The sequence below is a fragment of the Cheilinus undulatus genome, linkage group 9, assembly GCF_018320785.1.
Source record: "Cheilinus undulatus linkage group 9, ASM1832078v1, whole genome shotgun sequence".
NCBI classification, from domain to species: domain Eukaryota; kingdom Metazoa; phylum Chordata; class Actinopteri; order Labriformes; family Labridae; genus Cheilinus; species Cheilinus undulatus.
Window position 1 is genome coordinate 1,470,608 of NC_054873.1, and position 18,862 is coordinate 1,489,469.

At 39.7% G+C, this 18,862-nt stretch overlaps 2 protein-coding genes across 2 annotated transcripts; one reads left to right on the forward strand and one right to left on the reverse strand.

Moving 5' to 3' along the window:
* Positions 1 to 421: 421 nt before the first annotated feature.
* Positions 422 to 7,077, reverse strand: commd9 (COMM domain containing 9). The gene is made up of 6 exons (XM_041795828.1): positions 7,000 to 7,077; positions 6,467 to 6,583; positions 5,120 to 5,259; positions 4,833 to 4,867; positions 4,641 to 4,744; positions 422 to 1,107 (listed from the first exon to the last, which is right to left on the reverse strand). Exons 1-6 carry the CDS (start codon positions 7,051 to 7,053, stop codon positions 976 to 978), a joined length of 582 nt encoding a protein of 193 aa, XP_041651762.1. The 5' UTR covers positions 7,054 to 7,077; the 3' UTR covers positions 422 to 975.
* A 709-nt stretch (positions 7,078 to 7,786) lies between these two features.
* On the forward strand, positions 7,787 to 18,634 carry sh3gl3b (SH3-domain GRB2-like 3b). The gene is made up of 10 exons (XM_041795778.1): positions 7,787 to 8,105; positions 10,827 to 10,895; positions 10,974 to 11,046; positions 12,681 to 12,824; positions 14,415 to 14,548; positions 14,931 to 15,089; positions 16,330 to 16,433; positions 17,373 to 17,497; positions 17,591 to 17,641; positions 17,732 to 18,634. Exons 1-10 carry the CDS (start codon positions 8,061 to 8,063, stop codon positions 17,941 to 17,943), a joined length of 1,116 nt encoding a protein of 371 aa, XP_041651712.1. The 5' UTR covers positions 7,787 to 8,060; the 3' UTR covers positions 17,944 to 18,634.
* The last annotated feature ends 228 nt before the right edge of the window (positions 18,635 to 18,862 follow it).

Sequence of the window (18,862 nt, forward strand, 5' to 3'; positions counted from 1 at the left end):
TGATTTCAATCCTCAGCCATGTCCCTATTGTGGTCAATGGTGGAAAAACATTGGAGTTTTTAGAATATTTGACCATTTCAGTCAAAAGGGACTCTGGTTTTTACTTTTTACATTCTGAAATGCATAAAAAGTAATAATGCATAAAAAATAAAATCAGTGTTGCTAAAAATCATAAGAATAAACCAGGCTCTGATAACCAGATAAAAAACTTGACTCTGCATGCAGTATATTGGAAATAATATTTTTTTTCCATCTTAAACGCCAGGGATTTCCAAGACAGAGTCTGGTAAATCAGTGAGATTTTAATTCTGGGCTACCATCCCCAGCTCTAGCTGAGTATTCACTAAAGTGAGTCGTGTTATTGTAATGTTTTATTTTCCTAAGACGGTGTTATGAAGTACTACACATCAAAAACAGAACATGGTGTGAAAATCTGAGATTTAATTCATTTCAAAAACATAAAATCAGAAATATTTAACTGAAATTTAGATTTTATAAACAGGAATGAAGTCTACCGTTTTAGTATCTGAATGTCAGAGATATGTTTGATTTTATTTAGAGTTTTTCTGAGTCTCATCGGTTTCAGACGGTAAATTAGAACTCTACTAAACAGTTAAATCTGCAGGTTTAAATACTAACTCCAGTCTTTGTTAAAGGCTGAGCCTGTATGAATGTGTATTTTACTGATAAACATGAAACATGTCTGAATAACTGACATAAATGATCCTGGCTCTTTATATCTGCAGATTAAAACAAAGACACACAGTAAGATTGTGTTTTTCTTTTGTGTGTTAATCCTAAATCTCACAACTTCAAGTTTTTCATGTTTTCCTGTAAATTTATTTACATATTTAGAGCACACAATGAGAGTTAGTCACAACAACATGACGACAAACATAAAACAGCTCCAGTCTGTTTTAAATGTCCACTCATGGAGCTGTGATGTCATCAAACAATTGAGCCAATCAGCCATCTTTATTTCCCAGCGACCACAGACAGCTGGTCTCTGATTCGTCCCAGTCCGTCCAGTATGGTGTCCAGAGACTCTCGACTCAGCTCCACCGTCACAGCAGAAACCGAGTCCCCACCCGCTGATGGATCCTCGATCTAGGAACAAAAAAACAGAACCACTGAGTCCACAAAAACATGGATCCACCAGGTGAACACACACGCCATCGTTAGGATGGAAGCCGGAGGGGACCGTGTCTGGACAAAATATCACATCCAAGCTGGTGAAGAGCCGAGCTCTGACAGCTGTGAGGGGCAACTTTACCCTTAAACCGTCTCTATCGTGATCAACAGCCAGCTTTATATGAGAGAGGACGTCACAGATGTAGAGGAAGTACAGCTAACCAGGAAACACACTACAGCAGGGGTCATCAAGAACCTTTGCACAAGGGCAAGATCCTAGGGCTGGGCAATTAATCGCAAATTAGATTACATCGCAATAAGGCATGCTGCAATATTCAAATCACAGACAGTGCAATATTTCTTTAACCTGAAAAGTGTCAAAATACCAGTTTGATACAATCTGTTTTTCTTTTTTATCCTTTATACCAGCGTTACTCAACCCTGCTCAACCAAAGAGCCAAATAGTTGAAAAATACCTTTGCAAGAGCCACAATCTAAGAGATGAAAAGTGGGAAAAACAGCTTGAAGTAGCAATAAAAATCAGTTAAAGGTGGCAAGAATGGTCAAACAGCAGCCAAAATGGGTAAAAAAGGGCAAAAATGGGGAGGAAAAGTGGAAAAGGGGTCAGAAAGCAGCAAAAATGGGTGAAAAGTGACAAAAAATGAGTTACAGTTGGCATAAAATGGTCCAAAAGTGGCAAAACCGTGGAAAAAATTAGTGAAAAGTGAATAAAATGGGAAAAACAAGGACAAAGTGGTATTTAATGACAAAAGGGAGCTTAAACGGGTGAAAATGCAGAGAAAAAAAGGTGAAAGAGGGCAAAAATGGGACAAAAGTGGCAAAAAATGGATAGAAATCTGAAAAAAAGTGTCAAAATGGGCAAAAAAGTAGGGAAAAGGTGGTATTAAATGGCAAAAGATAGTCCTAGTAGGCAAAAATGGGATAAAAGTGGCTAAAATGGGCAAATAAGTAAGAAAAAGGTGGTTTTCAAAAGCAAAATGTTGCTTAAATGGGTGAAAAGTGGGAAAAAATGGTGAAAAAGGACAAAAAAGTTTCCCTTCTTTAAGGTTTTCTGGGGGAATAATATTTAAAATGTAGACATAAAAGAGCCACATGTGGCTCTAGAGCCACGCGTTGAGTATCACTACTTTATACCTTATTCAAACCTTCAAGTATCTTTTATTTTATTTTAATTTTTAACAAAAATCTTACTTTTCTTGCTCATGCAATTATTTTTCTTCATCAAAATGAGAACATGAGAAATGATCGTCCCCTTCAATAAAGCAACTGATATCAACATTTCTCTATGAGCCAAATGGCAGTAAGATATTTGACTCTAAATTCAGCCCTAGTTGAACTGATCTGATATTGTACTTGTTAGAATATAGAATGATTTCTTGCTCATGTTTGTTGAACAACAGAAAAAAATGAGGAACCTAAATAATCCCAATTTAAATCGCAATATTGCAGGAAAAAATTGCAACTAGATTATTTTTGCAAATCGTTCAGCCTCAGTCAGATTTCGTCTCCACAGAAACTCTGGAGGCCGGACTTTAGTTACAATTTTAACCCCCTTTTGCAACTTTCCTGCCAATTATTTCCCTTGTGTGCCACTCTTGAACAACTTCTCACTGATTTGCCAGCCTGTTTTTGCCACTTTTGACCCATTTTTGTTACTTTCACCTGTTTTTGCTTCCTTAACCCAATTTTCTGCCCTTTTTTAAACCCATGTACACCACTTTTCCCACATGATTTATCCCCTTTTTGCCGCTCTTTTATCCATTTTTGCCATTTCTCTTCTATTTTTGCCCATTTTTAACCAATTTTCCTTACTTTTGTTAACCGTTTTTGTCATTTCTAACCTATTCATGATCCTTTTTTGCCTTTTTCTCTCTTTAACCAATTTTTGCCACATATTAACCTCTTTTCACCACTTCATCTGGTCATTTTTGCAGCACTTCTGCCAATCTTAACCCTAATTTTAAATATCTAATTATGACAGTGGATTTCTGTAAAACAGATCAAATGTTCAGTCATTCTCAGACTATTTCAATATTCATTTTTTGTGGGATGAATTTAAAGCTGCAGACATTTGAAGCCAAAGGATACTTTTAAAACCACGTCTTCTTTTCCTCCTTTTCTGAATTTAATGATCTTCTGGGGGCCGGACAGGAAGCTTTGGAGGGCCTGAAATGGCCCCAGGGCCGCCAGTTGATGATCAGTGCACCACAGCAATGGTTCTCAACATTGGGGTTGGGACCCCCATGGGGGTCGAGACACTGAGAGGGGGTTGCAAGATGCCCTAAAAAAACTACGAATATTTTTTAAATCACACTGTTGCCACTTTACACCAACTGTACTAGATTTTAACTAGTTTTTATCACTTTTGCGCACTGATTTTGCCCATTTTAACACATTTTTTTTACCCTTTCAACACTTTTTTCTGCCGGTTTTTGCCACTTCTAAACCAAGTATTGCCACTTTACACCTATTGTTGCCTCTGTTGACCCATTATTGCCTCTTTTTACCACATTTTACGCCCATTTCAACCACATTTCACTATTTGATATGCTCATTTTTACCAGTTAAACCCATTTCTTCCCATTTTTGCCCATTTTTCTGTCTTAGTTAACACGTTTTGCCAGTCTATATCAATTTTTCATCCCATTTCACCAAATTTTCCACCCATTTCTGCCAATTTAAAGTCAGTCAAGCCACCTTTTAATTACCCTTACCACTATCTATGCCTGATTTTTGCCACTTTCTGCTTTATTTTTTGCCAATTTTATCACATTTTTGCTACTTTAACCAATTTCTGCGACTTTTGAAATCCAATTTCACCACTTTTTCCACCATTTTTTTTTTGCCATTATTAACCTGTTGTAGCCATTGTAACCCATTTTATTTGTGTTTTTAACAAAAGGGATTCAAACCCATTTTTAGGAAGGCCGTCTACCACACAGATTAATAAAAAATATTCTTGCTTCTTTGGTGAGAGTGGTTATTTTTCATGTTAAAGCTCTCCCCTTTATCTGTCCTTATAGGCAGCCTTGTCTGCACATGACCGTTCTTGAATGTTCATGGCTGTGTTCAACCACCTTCAGGTCCAGTGGGGGTCCCCAGTCTCTGGCAACTTTATTTTTGGGTCCTGGGCTGAAAAGCTTGAGAACCACTGCACTACAGGATAAACATGGCGATGTTGGGCCTGCAGAGGTCTGATTATCTGACGTTGTTAAGATTCTCCTGAGCTATCAGACTGTTTGATCACTGTTTTGGGAGTGTAGGCTGGTTGTTGGTGGATGAATCCGTTAGTCATCTGTCCCACGCCACAGACTATAAAAACTAAACTGACTAAATCTGTGGTTACACGCCGGTATGTGTGGGCTCTCTAGCAGTCTGTCAGCGTGACCCAGGCTTTACTAAAACACTGAAACATGAACCCTGTTCACCTCTCCTCCCCTGGACGTCAGTAAAACATCATTATTTCAAACACGCCTGTCTGTTCTCACCTTGAGCTGAACCAGGCAGGTCGGGACGGCCATCCGGCTGACGGAGTCTGAGGCGGTCACCATGTCGACCCTCCAGTCCAGCTCCTTCAGCTGAGGGAGAGAGACTACAGAGAGACAGGTTAGACTAGAACACTGAAAACAGGGACACAGGGAGGTTTCAAAGACCTGGATCTGGATCTGGACCTGACTCACTCTGGTCGCCGAGAGCTTCTGTCCTCCACGCCGCACTGAAACACACCAAACAGAGACGTGTGATGTCATTACAGCCTCAGTGACATCACATCCAGCCAATCAATAGGAGGAAAAATCCTCAACACAACTTAATTTCCCAGTCTCAAACTCTGGAAATAAACTGGAAATAACGGGCTAAAGAAGAGATCAGAATTAAACAAACATGGGTAATAAAGCTTGCATAAGTCATATTTATCTTTAAACCTTTAACACAGAGGAACGTCTAGCTGGTCGAGCCGGATTCTGACCTGTTCTCCAGCAGGATCTTAGTGATGAGGTTCTTCAGACTGGAGTGGAACGATTCAGGAAAGAGAGCGAGGATGGACTCCGGAGAGCTCAGGTTGTAGAAGACGACATGATGAGACAGAACGTGGAGCGACTGGACCAGCTGGAGGGAAAACGCACAAATGCTCTAAGAAAGCTAGAATGTTCTATACCAGTGATACTGAACGTGTGGCTCTGGAGCCACGTGTGGCTCTTTTGTGATGATTTGTGGCTCTTTTATGTCTTCATTTGAAGCATTTTCCCCCAGAAAACTTTAACCTCAGAAATTATACATTGCAAGTAACATTAATCAGTTTGTTTCCCACTCTTGTAGAGTTGGATTAAATAATCAACCTTTATTTTTTTGTTTGTATATTTCCATTGACCCTATTTGCAATTTTTCCCCCTTTTTGCCATTTTTAATCTATTTCTACAGATTTTTTAGCCCAAGTTTGCCACTTCTTCTGCCCTTTTCACTATTTTAATTTCTTTATTGGTCTGCTCTTTGCTGTTAGGAATTTTTTCAACTATTTCGCCCCTTCTCACCCATTTAAGCTGCCTTTTTCCATTGCATGCCACTTTTTTCCTTTTTTTTTGCGACTTTTTAATTTTAGTCTCTTTTCACCAATTTTTCTTGCCACATTTTTACAGTTTTTTTAACCATTTTGCCACCTGTATTTATATATATAGTTTCTTTGCTGCAGAGTAAACCAGTGTCAACAAGCACAATAAAAGTCAAGTTTGTGAGAGAGAACTGAAGTTATTAAATAACTGTAAGCACAGATCTGCACACTGTTCCTATTACTGCACTGTTAGTGAACAGCAGAAGGCTGCTGGGTCATCAAGACAAGACATCCATGATGGATGCTGTGTTATCATCCGTTATTGATGATACTGGATTAGTTTTTCAAGAATCAAATCAGAGTTTAAAAGTAGGGGATGGTGGCAACTCTAATCAGAACAAACACTTTAGTTTAAACCCTGAGTCTGTTTGCCCTGAAATGAGGAAAACGCTGAGATTTTCATTTTCAGAGGAGGAAACTCAAAATTTGCTGCCTTGAAACAAAAACCTCAGTATGGAAGAGTATTAGGGCCACTGAAAAAAATCTTTTTGAGCCGAGTTTTTTTTTTCACTTGTGAGAAAAAGTCAGAATTCTGACTTTTTACTAACAAGTGAAAAAAAAAAGAATTTAGTCTCAAAAATGTTTTTTCAGCGGCCCTAAAACTCTTCCGTACCTCATAGTTTCCCATCTCATCATAGTTCAGGGTTAGACGCTGAGTTTGTCAAACCTCCTTCTTGTAACGGGCCCAGGTGTTTGTAGGTGTGTTACCTGAGCGGCCTGGGCCGTGGAGATGCTGAGCCTCGCTGCTGTCGACTCTGTGAGCCGACGACTCGGACCTCTGTGACTCTGAACACAAACGTCTCTGACCGCTTCTTTAGACGGAGCCTGAGGAGACAAAAACACCTCAGAGAGTGTTTTTCCTTTTCCACCTCTCAGAAAAAAAGCACATAAAACTACCGATCCGTAAAATATCGGAGATCGTATCGTGTGAAACATCATGACATCGAAAATTCTGACAACCCTGATAAACTTATAAAATGGTCCATCAATAAATATCTATACCAGCAACATAAACGAATGAAGCTATGCGTTAATCTGAATTAAAAAGACGAAACATTAAAACTAAGATATCTTTATCTGTCATGTTTCACATTATCTATGAATGCAGAGCTAGACTGATGCTAACAGGCTAGCAGTTAGCTGTTTAAATGTTCACTAATGTGCATAAAACTACTAAAACTAAAATTAAATGTTCTATGGAAACTTTAAAGGTAAAATTCGTGAATATATTTCATTAAAACCTTCAGAAGAAGCTGTAAGTTGTTGAAATGTTCGCTGGAGACGGTGGCGGCCATGTTGACAAGTGACGTTACGTTGTAGTCATGTGAGCGAATAATGGCGCTACTGCTCATGGGAAATGTAGTGCAACATTAAAAAAACCTTATATCATTTTTCTCTATTATGGTTGAAATGCGATTGCAAGCTTTTGGATGGATTCTGTTACTTTGCGTATTCATTAGAAATATATAAGTTGTTGAAATTAACTTTAAAACAAAAAAATTAAAAAACTGATAATAATAAACGAATAATCAAATAGTTATGATAAAAATTTAAAAGAAAGAGACTTCATACCGTCGACTCTTTAAATAATATTTTCTTTAAATAATAATAATATTCTCTTTAAATAATAAACGTGTATACCTCAGATAAAAATTAACTTTTTAAAAAATAAGATGATTTAGAGAAATAATTGAAATATAATAAAATTATTAAAAAATATAAATAAAATTTAAACAAAAATGAAGTAAATATATGAATAACGAAAAAAATTAAAGGGAAAATAACCGTACAGTTAAAAAAATGATATCTGTATATCCCTCCTATCACTAAATTATATTTGTACTCGCTACCATCGTAAATTTAGATGCTTAAATGCATTTGATCATTTAGACAGCTTTTAAAAATTGTTTTCTTGTCAAAAGATTTTCATGATGATAGGCTTTTATTATGAAAAGAAGAAGTTTTTCATAAATCTGGTTTATGAGCCAAGAATGAAAATGAAAGAAACGAAGAGATCTACGCCGGAAATACTCGTTAATGTTCCTTAAAAATCACCCAGAATATCTGGTTTATGTCCATGTTGTGTTGATAGACAGTGTAAAAAGTAACGGATAAAAACGTGGCCAGGCGTTCTAATCTGGGTTAACGGAGAGCCGGAGCAGCAGCTGGAGGGGCGGAGCAGCTCTCTGCTCTCTGCGGGGGGAAGGAGCTCCTCAGACGGGGATGGAGATAGCCTCTACCCGGCCTTTCTCCCACTGATCTCCGGCCGGCAGCTGTTGGTGTGTTCGGAGTCCAGGTGAAGATGTCTGTCTCCGGGATGAAGAAGCAGCTCCACAAAGCCAGCCAGGTAAGAAAGCCGAGCCGAGCCGAGCCGAGCAGAGCTGGGTTAAATCGGTGCATGTTTTATTAAACGTGCAGGAGGTGGATTAATGAATTCAGTTCAGTCTGTCCTCTGTTTACTGCGACATAAGGCCTGCTGGACACGATTAGAGCATCCCTGTAAACCAATCAGATCAGACATCGATCCACCAGCTTGAACTGTAAACTATAAAGATGTTTAAAGTGATATTTATGATTTTATCTGCAGACCTGTGAGCACCTTAAAGGCTGTCTGATGTTAGCATTCTGCTCTGTTGTTTACCAGTGTTATTGTGCTGTTTCTAGTGCTGGGAAAAACGGACCACAAATCACAGTTTAGCTCCATGGTTTATATATGGATGTCTTTTTCACTGAATTGAGATACATGATATGTCTCTCTCTCTTTATTTTAGCAAATTAGTAATACAGAATTTTAACCTGACATTTTTGTTTCTGATATTAGTGGAGTGGTCATTCACATTATCATTTTACTGCTGAGTAGCAGTAATGGATACACTGCATATTCTTATATTTTTGGCCAGTAACCACTGTTTTATGGTCATTCTCAATATTTTTTTAGGAAAGTTAGAAAAAAGGTCCTGACAGTTTTTGGCACAATGGATCTATGTGGAACAACTTTTGACTCTCTCTCTCTCTCTATATATATATGTATATATGTGTATATTTATATATATAATTTTTTTTTCCTCAATTGAATGGTAAATATTATGATGGAGTATTAGGGCCACACAAAGAGAGAAAAAAAAATAAAAGAATACAATTTTTTTTTTACATTACAAGAAAAAAATTTGTAATATTTTGAGAATAAAATATTAAAAGAAAGACAGTCTGCTGCGATGCTGCAGATCTACGATAGAGTGTCCATCCACTACGATTCTGTAGTATTCCGACTTTATTCTCGTAATGTCAAAAAAATAATAATAATAATTCTTTTTTCTCTCTCTCTTCATGTGGCCCTAAAACTCCGTCGTAAAATATAGTATGCAGTATATTTCAACATTTTTAGCCTGATTTTTGATGAACTATGATCCAAAATGAGTGCATTTGCCTTCCACAATCTTGGGTTATGCCGCTGTAGTGTCTCTCTCCACAGGTATAAAATACTCCCACTGCTCCTTGAAGGGGACATACTATGCAAAAATCACGTTTTCAGGCTTTTCTAACAAAAATCTGTGCCCCTGTTCTGTCTACAATCCCCTCAAGTACCAGAATACCCCCCCCCCCCTTTCAGGAAATGTGTGCTGAAACAACCTGTTCTCAGATTTCCCCTGATGATGTCATGTGGGGAGTTAGCCCCACCCCCAGGTTTGGTTGGCCATCCCCGCCTTGAAAAAAGCTCCACCCTCCTCTTTTTAAACATCCATTAAGCCTCATCCATTTCTGGAGAGGGGCGGAGTCAGACAGCTCAGTAACATTTAAAGCCACAGACACAGAAACAGCTGGTTCTGAGCAGGGCTGACACAGAGGAGGTTTTAGACATGCAGACATCAGTACTGGACTGATTTTACAGCAGCAAACTTCACAGGCATGTTTTAGGGACCTCTGTGAACAATATAAGCTTGTCTTAAAGGGGGAAAATATGTGACCTTTAATGTGTCACTTTAGTTTTAAAGACTCACAGACGGCACCTGAACCTTGTTTTATCAAATATTCATTTTTAACCGTTTATTTTTTTCTTTTTAAGTACATAACAGGTTCTGTTTTCTGTGCTTCATGGTAAAATCTTCAGCAGGTCTGAACCAAAACTAGAAGCCAGGTACCCTTAGTTTAACAGTAAAATTTAAAATACCACAAAAACAGATTTAAATGCAAAACGGTGGAATTTTAGAAAGGATGCTATTAATTGCAATTAACTACAGAAGTCCTGAGATTAATTGCGATTAAAAATTGTAATCTTGACAGCTCTAATTCAAACATATATGAACTACAGATGAAGTTAGGGGTGCTAGTTTTCTTTGGCTCTAGAATATTCTGGAACTTTTTCATAAAGTGAACCTGGAGCTGACAGAGGTCTCCATGCTGAGCTACAGGAGTGCTGGTAGAATCAATATTTAACACCTGGTGGCCCAGGTAAAGTTTGGGGAGGGTTTGAGAGTATGGTGGTAAAGAACCACGCTGGAAGATTTTCCTGGTGGAGATGTTTCTGCTCTTCAGTGAGTTTAATTTACCAACCGGCTCCACTGACCATGAACAAAGACATGCCAGGTTATGTAGTTACCTCACCAGAGCTGCACATGCCCACTACGTCTCTATGTTGGCCTGGATTTGACAGACAGGTCAGTCATCCAATCAGCCTCCAGGCCTCTTGTCCTTTCCAGACACCGCCGGCGGGTTGTTGTCCTGAGGGTTTAAATTCTGTCTCATGCCACGGCGATGTGGACCGGTTAGCTGATAGTCCAGGTTAGATCGGACATATATTCTGACATTCTTTAGATGGAATAGATGCGCAACATTTAGAGTTTTCTCTGGTAAAGTAATCAGAAAAAGCTCTCACTATACCAGAAATAAACACTGATATGATTATAGCCTTTTGAGGCTAATTAGACCTGCACTGATTTGTGTTAAAATTGGCACACACCTAAAACTCTGAGAAAATGAGAGGCTGATTAAGGGTTCAAAAATGAATTTTTAGTTTAATTTACCAGTGTCTACAGTTCACAGTCATGCTGATGTTTGTCTTCTCCTGCAGCTGCTGAACGAGCGGCTGATGGGAGCAGAAGGAACAAAGATGGATGAAGACTTCCTGAAGATGGAGAAGGTGAAATTAGGCATTCATATATGACTTTATAAATACCATGGAGCGATGTGATCATGACTGAAGCTCTCTGTTCCTCAGAGCGTCGTCGTGATCAACTCACTGCTCGTCGAGCTGCTCTCCAAAACCACAGAGTTCCTCCAACCGAACCCAGGTACTGAGAAATACTACGGCATTGAACGCAACAGACAGGCCGCTCAGACAGTTGGCGGGGCCCCTGAGAAACCCCAAGATGGGCTCGTCCCATTTCCTCCATAGATATTTGAGATTTGTTGATTATATCATTCGTGTGTTAGCTCATTAGCATTGGTGCTAGCATGCTGGCTAACAGTTCCCTTATGTTGGAGCTAGAAGTGTGTTAAGCTATTATTGGCTATTATTGGCTATTATTGGCTATTGTTGGCTATTGTTGGCTATTGTTGGCTATTGTTGGCTATTGTTGGCTATTGTTGGCTATTATTGGCTATTGTTGGCTATTGTTGGCTATTGTTGGCTATTGTTGGCTATTGTTGGCTATTATTGGCTATTGTTGGCTATTGTTGGCTATTGTTGGCTATTATTGCTATTGTTGGCTATTGTTGGCCATTGTTGGCCATTGTTGGCTATTGTTGGCTATTGTTGGCTATTGTTGGCTATTATTGGCTATTGTTGGCTATTGTTGGCTATTGTTGGCTATTGTTGGCTATTATTAGCTATTATTGGCTATTATCGGCTATTGTTGGCTATTGTTGGCTATTGTTGGCTATTATTGGCTATTATTAGCTATTATTGGCTATTATTGCTATTATTGGCTATTGTTGGCTATTGTTGGCTATTATTGGCTATTATTGGCTATTATTGGCTATTGTTGGCTATTATTGGCTATTTTTGGCTATTTTTGGCTATTGTTGGCTATATTGAGCCACTCTTTAACCCCTTTTCATCACTGTTTCTGCCCATTCTGCCACATTTCTTCATTTTCACCTATTTTTGCCCATTTTAACACATTTTCATCACTCTGAACCCATTCTGCCACTTTTTTCTTTCTTAAACCTCGTTTGCTGCTTGATCACATTTTTGCATCATTTTACATATTTTCTACTTTTAACCATTTTCGTCACTCTTAAGCCTCTTTTCAACACTTTTTTCCTACTTTATTTTTGCCACCATGAAACCTGTTTTTACCACTTCCAACATATTTTTGCCACTTTTTAACTGCTTTTCACCATTTTTACCACCCATTTTCGCCACTTTTTCCTCTTCACACCATGTTCCACTTTTGACTTCTTTTCAACACTTTTTTCCTACTTTATTTTTGCCACCATGAAACCTGTTTTTACCACTTACAACATATTTTTTTGCCACTTTTTAACCTCTTTTCCCCATATTACTGCCCATTTTTTCCACTTTAAAACATTTTCAACACCATTTTCGCCACTTTTTTACCAGGTCAGACATTACTTTCAAATTGTTAATATTACCAATAAAAAGGTAAATCTATTTTAAGAGAATGGGCTTACATTTTGAAAATGTTATATGACATTTATGCAGCATGTTGCTTTGATAAGAGTGGTTGTAATTCAGGTTAAATTCAACTACATATGCCTTGACAACATGTAAGACTGTCAGTGAATCAAACATATTTCAGTAGTGGCGGCAGTAGAGCGAGCGACCCCTCAGGGACTGAAGCAGAGTCTTCTTCAGATCAGCGTCGCGCTGTCTCCTGAGCTGAAGTAAAAACTCTAACAACCATCAGCAGCACTCACTCTGCTCACTGTGAATTCTGTTAACTCTGTCTTTTTGTGACAGCATACAGAGCCAAACTGAGCATGCTCAACACCATGTCCAGGATACGAGGACAGAACAAGGCGGTGGGATACCCGCAGACAGAAGGCATGCTGGGAGATTGCATGTATCAGTACGGACAGGAGCTGGGAGCCGCGTCTGACTTTGGTAGGAGAGTCTGTGATGATAAACACAGGAAATGAGCTTGTTTTAGCTACAGCTGCTGCCTGGTGGTTACACACCTGGATAGTGGAAGTACAGGAGGTCGGGAGGGGCGGGGCCACTTTTCAACAGAGGCTTGGTAATAATATCACATCAACGCTTTTAAGGCTGTGCACTGATGTCCTAACATCTCTGAGGACTCGACTCTGGAGGACGTTTCAACACCTGTGGGTGGGACCCTTCTAAAGCATCAACACCAGAATGGTCCACCATGGCAACCAAACACAACCACAGCTCCAAAAAAGCTGGGTCGCTGTGTTGAATGGGGTTTTTAGCATTTTTGCCAATTCTCATTACTAATTTGGACCTATTTTTGCTACCTTTTTGGAACTTTTTGCCACTTTTTGCCCAATTTTGCTATTGTTTGGACATTTTCTGCCATTTTTCCCAAAAACTTTAACCCCTTTTTACCACCTTTTAGCAACTTTAACCCTGTTTTTCCACTTTTCTGACTCTTGTGATCTATTTTGCCACCTTTTTGACGCTTCAACACATTTATGCCACCATGTTGCCAATTTGTGCCCACTTTTGCCTTTGTTTGACACCTTTTTTGCCAAATTTTGTCCTTTTTTTAAATCACTTTTAACCCATTTTTACCAGTTTTGTAAAACATTTAACCTTTTTAGGCCACTTGTAACCAATTTCTGCTGCTATTTTGACACTTTCAACAAGTTGTTTGCCAATTTCAGCCCATTGTTTGGCCACTTTTTTAACCGATTTTCGCCTGGTTCCTGACTTTGTTTTATTTTATTATTTTTTTTATTTTTACTTTTATTTGTCAGGGACCATGTACAGAAAACACTTTTGACCCATTTTTGCCACTTTTTTGGAATTTTATGCCACATTTAACCCATTTTTGCTACCTTTTTGCCACTTTTTGTGCAATTTTGCTATTGTTTGGCCAATTTTTCCCATCACTTTTTACCCGTTTTTAACCATTTTTAAGCAACTTTAACAATTTTTCTGCCACTTGTGATCTATTTTGCCACCTTTTTGACACTTTTTTGCCCATTTGTGCCCACTTTTGCCTTCGTTGGACCACTTTTTTGCCCAGTGTGCCATGTTTTTTAAAATCAGTTTTAACCAATTTTTGCCACTTTTTGCCCAATTTGCCATCTACGTGCTCCCCCAGTAGGCTGGGCCCCAGAAAGCTCTCCCCTTCATCTCCTCTTATAGGCCACCTTGAATGTAACATTATTTAAAAAGTCTGTTTTATATTGATTTAAATATGAAAAAGTTTGAAAACCGCTGGTGTAAGCTGCCCACGCCATAGGCACTAATGCAACCCCATACCATCAGAGATGCAGGCTTTAGGACTGAGCCTGGAGAACAAGCTGGATGCTCCCTCTCCTCTTTAGTCCACAGGACACGGACTCTGTGGTTTCCTCTGGCCACAGATCAGTTTTCCATGTTTCCTCAGTCCATGTTAAATGAGCTTTGGTCCAGGTAGGAGGTGTATAACCACCAGGCAGTAGTTCGGGTAAAGTTTAAAGTTCTAGGATTGTGACAAAACAACTTTGACTCTCCTTCCTGCAGGTGGCGCTCTGTCAAGCGTGGGTGAAGCTCTACAGCAGGTCGCTCAGTCCCGGGACATTCTGGACGTCAACGTCAAACGCGGCTTCATCGACCCGCTGCAGGAGCTCCACAACTCGGAGCTAAAGGACATCAGGGTGAGACAGAAACAGGAAAACTCCATGTTTATTACACAACATCAAAAATACACCATAATACCTGGGACAGCAACCTTTTCTGTAGCCTTTCAGGGTTCAAAGCATGGGGAGGCTGCAGGTTGGCCTCAGGAGAGACCCTGAAATCCCTAAAATATTATACTTACTCCCTAATAGCTCTGAAAACATGCGCTTCTTGGTATGCCACTCTGATATCACCGTGGTTTTGGTGTTTTGTACCTCTGTTTTGATGGTGGTATTAATATAAACTCTACAGTTTCCCACTCCCACACATGCCTACTGCTTTATTTTTAGGTTTTGTGTGGCTAACTGTCTAAACTAGACCATCCAAATGTGAAAGAACAGTGTCTGTGTTTCTGTTCAGTTCCAGCTGAAGAAGATGAACGGTCGCCGCCTCGACTTCGACTACAAGAGGGGACGTAAAGGAAAGGTCCCGGTGGAGGAGGTCCGACAGGCGTGGGACAAATTCAGCTCGTCTAAAGAGCAGGCAGAGAGGAGCATGTTCGTCCTGCTGCAGAATGACGTTAGTATATGAGCGCCATTTCAGCATTACAGTTTCAGTCAGCCTCCATGACTAGGGATGGGGACAGTGTGGCCAAGTGCTGCATCTTAATTTAACGCAGCCCTCCGCTATCAGCCACTGTAGCTCTGGTTAGGTCTGCTGCCATGATCATTTACTACCTGACCAGGCTGCCCATAAGAGCGGATAAAGGGGAAAGTTTTCTGGGGCCCATGGAGGTCAGCAAAACCACAGTCAGTTGTAAAATTAATCCGTCATAACCATATTTTCTTTTTAACCTGAGTAATAACCACTCTTATCAAAGCAACAAAACATTAATGTCAGTAATTATGTTGTAGTTTATGTTGTAGCATTTTTCAAATTGTAAACCCCTTTATTAAATGATAACTACCTTTATTTTAGTGATGAACAATGTGGATGTACACACTGAACTATTAGGAAGTAATGTTAGACTTTGTAGCTACGCCATGATGAGCACAAACGTCAGGATGCCAAAAAATAAAATAGAAGAAAGGGAGACAACTTTCATGGAAATATAGTAAATAATTGAATATTTGTGAAAATAGAAAAAAAATGTGTGAAAAGATGCAAGAATGGGTCAAGATAGTAAAAAAAAGTGGCAAAAATAAGCAGCAAAAATGGTCAAAAAGTGGCATGAATGGGTGAAAAGTGACAAGAAAATGGACAAAACATGGCAAGAAAATGGCAGAAGAAAGCAACAGGCAGCTAAAGTAGGCAAAAAGTACTTTAAAAAGTGACAAACTGCATGAAAAGTGATGCACAAGGTGGTGAAAAGAAGTGACAAAAGTGGGCTTAAAGCAGTAAAAATGGATTTAAAGTGGCAAAAAATTGTGAATAAGGGCAATGGAAATGTTCAGTCAAATTTAAAAGTTGACCCTTAAAGCGAAATGTATAGTGTGGGAAACAAACTGATTAATGTGACTTGCAATGGATCATTTCTGAGGTCAAAGTTTCCCTTTATTTAAGGTTATCTGGGGGAATAATATTTCAAATTAAGACATAAAAGAGTCACAAATCATCACAGAAGAGTCACATGTGGCTCCAGAGCCACATATTGAGTATCATTGGTCTGGAGCACATCAGCAGTTTGGTTTGATCCGTAATTCTTCTGATGATAGGATCAATAACTGTGACTCCTGAGAGTCGATCAGACTCCTTCACTGAAGTTAGAATGATGGTTTTCAGGTCCAGACTCTCAGCTGTTTGTGTTCTCCTCCTACAGGTCGATCAGCTCGGTCGTCTCTCCTCTCTGGTCTCTGAACTTTTGGACTTTCACCGCAACGCCCAGCGAATCCTGTTCAGTCTCCATGGCAACCTGCAGGCCAGGTGAGATCGTATACAACACCTGTCAGAGTATCATTAACTCCCCGTTGATAAACATCTTCACCCACCTACTTTTGAAAACACGTGCCCAGTGTTTATGATTTGTTTTAAGGTAAATCCTGTTCGGACTGAAGAGAAACTTTTATTTTCTAAAATACTGGCAACAATTCTGTGCAATTTAGAAAGTGTGCATGAGTTTCCTGCAATTTCTGAGCATAAAACAAAAGAAAGACTGAATGTAAGTTTCCTGAGACTTAGATTATTGGTGAAGGTTTGGACTAAAGTTCCCACACTGACTGTTTTTAAATCGTCTCTGAGGGGGATTTTACCAAACAACAGAAATGAACAGGGATTTAAATCCAGTGTGGGCATTCAGATACTACCCGTTAATGCTGTATGTGGACTGAAAACAGTCTGATAGTCCAGACTGCAAACAGAGGAGGTCTGGGTGATCTTCATCTAGACTGGACTGGTTGCATAGATGCGTTCTCGCGCACGTTAAAGACCAACTGGATGGTGCTGTTAACAACAGCACCAAGTACCGACGTTTTTGACGACCATAATCTGGATTATCTGACTAAAATGTGTTTTTCTCTCATTGTGGCAGGTGTTATGCTGAGATGAGGATATCTGACATAGTGACACTGTGAAGACAAAAACCTGACAGTTTAAACCCTTTTTGGCCCCATTGACTATCATTAAAATCATTTATTTTTTACTCTGCTGCCATTTCAATACAGAAATAATCCTGTTAATTCTTCTGTAACTCTGTCATTCAGAGGCAAAAATGAAGTTAATGACCAAAAAAATTCATGTTTAATATTTTTGAATGTATCCGGTGATCTAAAAGGGCCTTAGGGGGAAAAGTGTGATTTTTTTAAAGGGGGTCCTGAGTTTAAATGCTGTTTTCTGATGATTATTTCTATATGTGTCTATAAACAGACTGACGGCGGCCTCCAACAGACCAGAGCGACGGTTCAGACCTAAAAAGATCAGAATCAGGAGTGAACACAACAGCAGCATCGGATTTTACCACCAGCCGACCCTCCCCTCTACGGTTTCCTCAGGTTACCGCCGTTCATCGTGACTCTCCTTTATTTTAAATAGAAATATCAGGTGTGACTGCGGAAGGTTTTAACTCTACTGTGGCTTCCCTGCAGACGAGTTCACGGTGGTCCCGTCCAGACCGGGCAGCCCCATCTCCTGTTATGGTGAGAAAATCCCCACACTCATTACCAAGAATGAGATTTATGGTTAAAGGACGACAACTGTCCCTCTGGATAACTTTCCTCTCCCTCCAGCCGACAGTAAGACCGTCCTGGATCAGCCGTGTTGCCGGGCGATGTACTCCTTCCACCCGAACCAGGACGGCGAGCTGGACTTCGACGAGGGTGACATCATCATCCTCACCAACCGGGTCGACGCCAACTGGTACGAGGGCGCTCTGGGCAGCCGGTCAGGACTCTTCCCCGTCAACTACGTGGACGTGCTGGTGCCTCTGCCGTTACCGTGACGACACACTAAACCCCCCTGACTCCAGGCTGAATGTGAGACGACACCCAGCAGGACGATATGCAACCTCCCAGCTCCTTGTTCGCACTTTTTCACTCTCAGCAGGCCGCCGTTTGGCGCCTGTCTCACAGGAAAGGAAGGCCATAGATTGTACTGAAGAGCACTTTACTTTCTGATCTCATGTTTTATTTTGAAACACCAGCCGATAAGGAGAGCTCAGTCAGTAACAGGACGTTTTTAGACCCTTTAAGACTTAAACCCTGCACAGACCTCCTCCTGCCTTCACAGCACTGCACATTTCTATTCAAACACACCCACCTAGGTTTTTAATGCAGAGTTACTTCAGCTTTGGTCCCTTTAAATAAGATAGTCATCCTGCTAATGACCTGGAGAAAATCACCAGGATTCACTGATCCAGGAGTGAAATGGAATAAATGGAGTCATGACTGCTTCTGGTTTCCACGCTCAGAGGAAAGAGTCGGCCGAAGCTGGAAATATGTCTTTAGAATTAAAATTAGGGGTGAATTCATTCAGTATCTCAGTCTTTATAACAGCAGAGTACCAGAGAACTAAATCTATCTAGTCTATCTATAACAGGGGTGTCAAACTCAGTCACAGCAGGGGCTGGATTCTGGATTCAGGTCTAACCTGAGGGCCTAACAGGGTCAACGTTTTAGCAGAAACTGTCAACCTCATTTTCACCAGTGATAAAAATGAAAAACAGCACTGATGATAAATCATTTGGAAATTCAAAAAATCATAAATTTGAGTCTTAATCTTGAGATGCAAAATAAAAAATATGAAATAAAACACAAATTATTTTCCCCACATTCTTGACTTTTTATCTAATTTTTCTTACTCTTTACTTTTTAACAAGGATATTTTAAATAATCAAGGATACGTTTACGTTTTTATGCTGG